The 8,854-nt window shown below is 36.7% G+C and overlaps 1 protein-coding gene across 3 annotated transcripts in view; it reads left to right on the top strand.

Moving 5' to 3' along the window:
• The window catches only part of Septin7 (septin 7), a 79,905-nt gene that overhangs the window by 19,492 nt on the left and 51,559 nt on the right, over positions 1-8,854 (top strand). For all 3 annotated transcript variants that reach the window (XM_029481203.1, XM_021171533.2, XM_021171532.2), the window contains exon 4: positions 8,062-8,168. In XM_029481203.1, the coding sequence (XP_029337063.1) occupies positions 8,062-8,168 (107 nt within the window). The remainder of the gene's footprint in view (positions 1-8,061; positions 8,169-8,854) is intronic.

Below are 8,854 nucleotides of genomic sequence, written 5' to 3' on the forward strand. Positions count from 1 at the left end.
TTGACATAAAATGAGAATTTTAAATGGTGATTTCTTTACAAAATATTTTACTTTGTGTGGGTGGTGATGGTGGGGAGACTTAAATTAATAATCTTTTCAGAAATGTTTGTTTAGTCATTAATTTTAACATCTTTATGTCAAAGAGGCATGGCATGCAATTTCATGCTTTGTCCTTCAAAGTAGCTTATAATTTGTATTAGAAAAAAATGAACATAAAAAGATATGCTGTCTCCAGGTAATAGAAGTAGAAGTATAATAATAAGAATCATAACGTTTAAAAGTTCAGAAGTCCTTTTTTGAGAATAGAATTGAGGTAGGGATTGAAGAGAAAATAAGTGACTAGTTAGAGGAACAGGCCAATGCGGAGCTCTAACTCTCTCTCTGTCTCTCTCTGTCTCTGTCTCTATCTCTGCCTATCTATCTGTCTATTTTTCTGTCAACAGTGATCTATATTACAGAGGGTTTACTAGATTTGCCTCCATGAGTTTAATTGGGTTGTTCAACAGCAGCTATGTGCACGCTGGAGAAATGGGAAACCTGGTTGTTAATCCATCTATGTTCCAGTGTCAGTGAAAGAGTCTAGCTGCCTCAGGGTGTAAGCACCTACCTGTAGATGACTCAGTAGTGCAGGCAAAGCACAAGCATTTCCCCCAAACTTCTTTCTACTTGGCCTACTCCAGAGAAGTGCTGCTCACCCTGGAGGGATTTCTTCTCAGCTAATCCTTTTTAGGATGACTCTCACATATTTTCCTATTTCCTATTTCCTATTTCTTAGTTGATTTCAGATCCAATCAAATTGATAACCAAATTGGTAACCAAGGTTACCAATCACACCACCTTTTCATAATTTTTGTGTCAGGCACATGTTTATTATGTATGTTAAGTCACAATCTATAGTAACCATTTCAGAGATGAAATTGAGGTATTTAGCTTGCTTCTGTTCATGGATGCAAATGCAGTCTTTTTCTGACTGTTAACATCCATGTAAAGGCTCTTTTGAGAATAATAAGTATATATTAATACTCAGTTGAATACAGTGAAGCCAGTGAATACAGTTGAATACAGTGATAAATTCTAGAGAATTTATCATTGCAAATCTTTGCTTAAAATTAATTAAATTAATTAATTAATTAATTCGGAGCTGAGACTGAAGGAATGACCATCCAGAGACTGCCCCACCCGGGGGTCCATCCCATAAACAACCACCAAACCCAGACACTACTGAATATGCCAACAAGATTTTACTGACAGGACCCTGTTATAGCTCTCTCTTGAGAGAGAGTTATATATGCCAGTGCTTGGCAAATACAGAAGTGGATGCCCACAGTCATCTATTGGATGGAACACAGGGTCCCCAATGAAGGAGTTAGAGAAAGTACCCAAGGAGCTGAAGGGGTCTGCAACCCTATAGGAGGAACAACAATATGAACTAACCAGTACCTCCACAGCTTGTGTCTCTAGCTGCATATGTAGCAGAGGATGGCCTAGTCGGCCATCAATGGGAGGAGAGGCCCTTCATCTTGCGAAGATTATGTGCTCTGGTACAGGGAAATGCCAGGGTCTGGAACCTGGAGTGAATGGGTTGGGGAGCAGGGGAAGGGGAGAGGGTATAGGGGATTTTAGGAGAGAAAACTAGGAAAGGGGATAGCATTTGAAATGTAAATGAAGAAAATACCTAATAAAAAAATTAAAAACCAGTATCGGGCTGGGTGTGGTGATGTAGTAGAAGGCTGAGGCAGGCCTTTGTGTTCCAGGCCAGCCCAGGCTACATAGTGAGACACTGTCTCAAACAAAGCAAAAGCAAAACTCCATTATTAAAACTACCAAGAACCAATGTCAGGTTTGTCATATAATGAAGCAGTTTACTTCTGTGTTTAGTGAGAAATGTCTCATTCTTGATGGCATCTCTTTTTGCAGTCCCCTAAACAAAGTGACTGGGTGTGAAAGCTCCCACGATGCCAAATTCTCCGCCTCATTAAATCGTGTTTAGTAGTAAATCTCATATCTGGTCCAAAAGGAAAAAGCCCTGTAAATAAATAAATAAATATCAGATACATTTCTATGTAATACATATGTTTGAGTCAATGTCTAACTCTGCAGCTTGATACTGGTTTTTAATTCATTATTAAGCAAAGATTTGCAATCAGGAAGTCTCTAGATAGACTGGCTTCACAACTGAGTATTAGTATACTCATTATTAAAAGAGCCTCTAAATGCATGTTAATAACAGAAACAGACTGAATACATGTACATATTGAACACTGTATACATACACATAATACATACACATAATAATACATACATTATATATTATATATTATATATATATATTATATATTATATATTGCAGAAGGAATGTGTCTTATAAAGCTATGAATCTGATGTCAGTCTTTTTTTCTAATACTTGATTTTTTTTTTATCTATATCCTGATTGCAGCGCCCTCCTTCCTTTCCTCCAAGCCCTGCCCTTACAAATCCCTCTTCCCACTACCCCCTCCACTTCTGCTCAGAGAAAGAGAAGCCCCCCTGGGTACCACCCCACCTTGGGACATCCAAACCCACCAAGACTAAGCACATCCTCTCCCACTGAGGCCCAACCATGCAGTCCATGTAGGGGAAAGGGGATCCAATGGCAGGCAACAGAGTCAGAGACAGCACCCCCCACCCCACCCACACACACACACACTGAGATATCTGAGACCAAGCTGCATGTCTGCTACAAATGTGTAGAGGATCTAGGTTCCACCCGTGCATGCTCTTTGGTTGGCAGTTCAGTCTTTGTCAGCTCCCATGGGCCCAGGTTAATTTACCCTGCAGGTCCCTTGTGGTGTCCTTGATCTCCTCTGGCTCAGTCTTAAGCCCCTTTTTATTAGTACATTTTCATAACTTAATTTTTTTTTTTTTTCGATACAGGGTTTTTCTGTATAGCCCTGGCTATCCTGGTAGACAGGCTGGCCTTGAACTCAGAAATCTGCCTGCTTCTGCCTCCAAAGTGCTGGGATTAAAGGTATGCGTCACCACTGCCCGGCTTCGTGACTTAATTTTAAGATTCAGAACTATGGATGAAGTGGAGAAAAAGATCAGGGATGTTAGGACAATTAATAGGTTAAATGATTGATTAGGCTTTAATTTGGGCTTTAGTTGAATTTCTTTAAATACAAACATTGGGAAATAACTATTATGCTTCTATTCTCTAGTGAAGTATAGCTTTCTGGACAGAGCCAGTCAGATTTAGTCCATTTAAAAGATGGTTTGTTATTTTCTTATAAACAGTATTTAGCTGTTTAACTTAAATTAACTGGTAGTTTTGATGCCTTCATTAGAATCCATTCCCACTAGCTATGTTCAAATGTTGCCATAATCTTACATAGTATCTTCTATATACTAGAATTTCTTTCTTTAAAAAAAAGTTCTGTTGTGTGTGTACGCACATGTGTTCAAATGACCTTTGTTTATGGTGCCAAATAATATTCTATTTTTTAGATGTGTCATTGTTTATCTCTTTTACTAAAAAAAAATCTTGATTTCTTCTAATTTTGGACAATTATAAAAGTTGTGGAGATTTTTGTCTTAGACACTAGTTTTTTACTTGCATGTATGATTACTCTATCTACATGATTAAAGTATTTTTCTCAAGAAGTCATAAAACTGACTTCCCAATGACTACACTCTTACGCATTCACAGAAGCAATGAGTGATTGTTTCTATCAGTTCTATTACTCCACATAGTTTTCAGCATTTTATTTTGTCAGTGTTCTTAATTTGAACAACCTAATAGGTGTTGAACTATATCTTACATTTTCATTTACGTTTCCTTACTGACATATAAAATAGTCTTATACTTATTTGGCACTTGTGTGTCTTATGTAGTAATGTATCAAAGTATTGGGTACTTTGACCAATTGTAAAGAGTCCATATATGTTTTTTTGATAATAGTACATCAGTCCTGTATCAGGTAGGGAGAGGTGTGTGTGCGCACATGTGCATGTTTTCTGTCTTTTCATTCTATAAATAGTGCCTTTCACAGAACTGAAGTGTTTGATTTTAATAAAGTCTAGTTTATCAGTGGTTCCTTTTCATGAGCTCTACCTTTAGTGTTCTTAGTCATTGCTATGTCAGGGACATCTAGGTTTACTTTTATGCTATCTCCTGTTTTTGCATTTTCAAATCGGACTATGATCTATTTTTTTTTTTTTTTGTGAAAGGTGTGACACATGTGGAGATTCACTTTTTACTGGTTTATGAATAGTCGGTTATAACACATGTAGTTGTTTCAGTACCACTTGTGGGAATAACTTTTACTCTGGAATATACCTTTATTTCTGTGTGAGATTGGCTGACTCTTGGTTTCTCTAGGTTGTCTGTTCTATGTTAATCTGTTTCACTTGTATATAAACATATGTACACGTAGACATATGAACATAAGGTGTACACAAAATACATAGTTGAATATATTGTTTCTATTATTTTGAGCAAAATATTATGTTAGATCAATTAGAAATAAGAAAGAAATGAGGATAAGAAAACTAAAAGTTAGGGCTGGTAAGATGGCTTAGCGGTTTAAGAGCACTGGGTGCTCTTCCAGAAGTTCTGAGTTTAATTCCCAGTAACCACATGGTGACTCACAACCATCTACAAGGGGATCTGATGCCATCTTCTGACCTGTGGGTGTTGTATGAGTGTTCCAGATATTTTGTCCCATTTTGACCACCCCCGACCTCTGCCATTCTATGTAGAAGTTTTTAGTTTGATGTAATCTTGTCCTGTTTATTTCCCATCCCTAGTTGGATGTCTGTGCTTTTAAACCCTAACCTGAGAACCCAGTAATTGCTGAGATATACTTCACTTACCAGTTTGCTTTGCTTCTTCCTGTGATTTTACAGTTTCAGGTCTTATACTTAAATCTCTAATTTTGAATTGAATTTTGTAATATCAATTTTGCATTTTGACATTCAGTTTCTTTAACACTGTTTATTGAAGGAGCTATTCTTCCCATTGTGTTTTTTCTCATTTATGTTCTTTGCTGAAAACCAATTGGCCATACAATTAATTATTTCATAATTATATTTCTGAGCTTTCTCTTCTGTGTATCTGCTTCTCAGTAGTCCTATAATGTAATCTGAAATCAGTTTAATGCCTTACTTTGTATATGTTGCTTTGATACTTAGAATCATTTTTTCTTTTTAGATGTTTGTGTATGTGCATGTAGTTGTGTAGTGTTTAACTTTAAGATCTGATTGCTACTCTTAAAGACTTATTTTGACTAGACTTAGACTTAGAAGTAGAATCTCTCAGTGAGGACAGCTTTCATCTCTTGGCAATCTGTTGGCGCTTTTCTTTGACTTCCTTCATTCTCTTGGTCAGAAGTTTAGCACATTCTGCAGTCTCCTGGTTTTTTTAGTGCATTGTTTCTTCAGAGCAATATGTTGGCATTTGTGTTGCAGGACACTCAGGGTAACAAGATGCTGAATCATGGGTGTTTTGATCCTGGGCTTCTTAGCTAAATCTTTGTTTTAGGTCTTTCTGACAGTATATTGGTGACTATCTTTTTAAGAGACATTGACAAGTTTTCACTGTCCTGCTAGCTCTTTTAATCCGTAACTAACAAGGAACAGTACCATCTGTCAGGTCTGGAATATCCTTATCTCCTTTTTTTTTTTTTTTGGTCCAACAATATTCAAGTTGAGAACATTTAGATTGGAATCTACAATTCATCTGCAAACAGATTTGTGCTTCCTCTCTCCAGTTCTCCTAATCTACCACAGAACACCTCTTACTCAACAGGAGGTACACTCTGTTGTCAGTCAAGATTCCTTGATTCATGGGAAAGCCGCTGATTCAGACCAACCCAACTCTTCATCCAGAGCATCAGCAGCCACTTCTGTGGCCGTGTGCTTCTCATAGAACGGATGGAGCTTGTACATCATCCACTTGAGTGACCTTTTGACAGCTCATGGCACCTGGGAGGCACCACAAAAAAGAAATTGTTTCCATTTTTTTAAAAAAAAGACATATAAAGACTTTTAGTCATTCCTGAAATAATGTTTTACTTTATAGTAGAGAAAAATGTGTGTTATCATACTGAGTTCAATGTTTTAATCTGTATTGTTAGGTCTGTTTTGTTCATAATATAGTTTAGATCTTATTGATTCCTTAGATTTTTGCTGATCTAGTTGTTCTATGACTGCAATGTTCAACTATTGTTATAGAACTATTTATTTCTCCACTGTTATCATTGTTTCCTTTGCATTCCTTGACATTATGTTATTTGGTATATAAGTGTTACATCTTTATGAATTGATGTGTGTTTATAAGTGTCATATCTTTGTGAGTTGATAACTTTTATCAGCATAGAAAGTTCTTTTCTGACTGTCTTGATAGTTTTTTTTAACTTCTATTTTGTATGATATAGCGTGACTGTTCTACCTCTTTTGCATGGAGTGTCTTTCTAACCTGTCTATGTCTATGTCTTATGTCTAAAGTGACTTCTTTATAGATACCATGCAACTATACAATGCTTTTTATTTATTTGACTCTAGAAAAATTCACGTATAAATGTTAGTGAAGAACTTGCACCATTCTGCTATTTGTTCTCTGGATATCTTATAACTTAAAGAATCTTAATTATTTTTTGAGATATTATAAACAGAACACAGCCTGCATGTATAAATGTTATTTACTCAAAACATGCCTGTTATTGTTGTAAATTCAGTGATTTAAAAAATGCATTAACTATTACATTGATCATTATGTTTTATACATTTTAACCTTGTATGTTTTTGGCAAAAATGAACTGTATGCTTGGTAGCATATACTGGACATAAAAAACTGAAGACTGTGTGATCACAGTAGACATCATGCTGTAGCTCTGTTTCCTCTTTGTTGAGCATGCGCATGGAAGTGCATGTGTCCATTGAGGCTAGAGGAGCTGGATCACCTGGAACTGGAGTTTCAGACAGTTGTGAGCTGTCTGAAATAGGTGCTGGCAACCTAATTCAGTTCCTTCCCAAGAACAGTGTGTACTCTTAACGACTACTAAGCTGTCTTTCTAGTCCCAGATTTCTTTTATCATTCATTATTATCTGTAATAAAGATTAGTACTTTTACTTCTTATTTCACTGTGAGGTGGTGATATATAAGCTAACTAATCTTTTTTGTTTCTTAAAGTGATTGCCTTTGGCTGCTAAAATATTTTTCTGTTAAATGTGTCAGTTACAGTATTAGATATGTTTCTTTGAAAGGTGATGGGATATGGGTGCTAAATTATTAAACATTTATTTTAAAAACCGTTGATAGTGTGGATCTTATTTGGTCAGTGTTTTACTTTTCCTGTGGCTGTGATAAAATACCCAGACAAAAGCAACATCAGAAGGGTGTACTTTGTACACAAGGGTCTCTTGTAGCAGGGAAAGGCTGGTGTCAGACACTTGAGGCAGCTGGTCACATACCCAGTCAAGAACCAGAGAAAGTTGATTGCTTGCTCTCAGCTAGCTTCTTTTATGTAATCAAGGACCTTACCCCCAGGCATTGCTGTCTCCTCCCCTCAGCCCCCATTCTTTAAAAATGGGTTTTCCCATTTATATTACCCAAATCAAAATAATCCCTCACATTCATACCCAGTGGCTACTCTAAAGAAGCTGGAAATTTGTTTCCTAGGTGATTCAAGATTCTATCAAGCTGACTGCCTTAGCCATCACTTAATGTGTGAAACTGAGGACAAAAGTATTTTTTCTGAGCCCTGATCTTTTCTGAAGAGAAATGGAGGACCATTAGAGGCAGGGGAAAGTGGGAGGAGGGGAGGGGAGGGAGGCTGTGGTTGGGATATGTTATATGAGAGGAGAATAAATAAAAGGAAAAAATTAAAAACTATTTTTTCTAATATGGAGTCTTAGTGTTTGTGATCATGAACCTAGCCTTTGATGGCTGGACCATCTCTTTGGTCCCAATATGAAATCTTTATAGTGTAGTTTTGAATGTCACTAACTAGTGAAGTTCTAGCATTTTAGTCATTGTATAAAACAGTTTAAGTTTGACAGATTTTTTTCTTCTATTTATTTTAGGTGAATCTGGACTGGGAAAGTCGACATTAATCAACTCATTATTCCTCACAGATTTGTATTCTCCAGAGTATCCAGGACCTTCTCATAGAATCAAAAAGACTGTACAGGTATATATGTTATTGTTGTTAACTAATATAAACTAGAGTTATGTTGACATAGAACAAAGTAGTGGTAGAACTTTTATTTGGTGTCTAGAAGTAGATTCATATTTGACCTTAAGTGGAAAGTAGTAAACATGACTTAACTAAATTAAAACCAAAAACATATATATAGCTGATCAGAAGAATTATTTTGACTGCCATAATTATCCCAGCAACCCTCCTAGAAATTGCATTGTGATCTAGTTATAACCGTGGAGTTGTGTTGTCCATTATGATATTCACTTTGCACATATGACTAAGCTTTAACCAGTAATAATAAATAAAATTTAGAATGCAATTTCTTTTTTTTTCACTTCTTTTTTAAAAACTAGATATTTTCTTCATTTACACTTCAAATGTTATCCCCAAAGTCCCCTATACCCTCCCCTGGCCCTGCTCCCCAACCCACCCACTCCCACTTCCTGGCCCTGGCATTTTCCTGTATTGGGGCATATGGTCTTCGCAAGACCAAGGGCCTCTCCTCCCATTGATGGCTGACTAGGCCATCCTCTGCTACATATGCAACTAGAGACACAGTTCTGTGGGGTACTGGTTAGTTCATATTGTTGATCCTCCTCTAGGGTTGCCGACCCCTTTAGCTCCTTGGGTATTTTCTCTAGCTCCTTCTTTAGGGGACCTGTGTTCCATCCAGT

This window comes from Mus caroli, chromosome 9 (genome assembly GCF_900094665.2).
Source record: "Mus caroli chromosome 9, CAROLI_EIJ_v1.1, whole genome shotgun sequence".
Taxonomy (NCBI): Eukaryota; Metazoa; Chordata; class Mammalia; order Rodentia; family Muridae; genus Mus; species Mus caroli.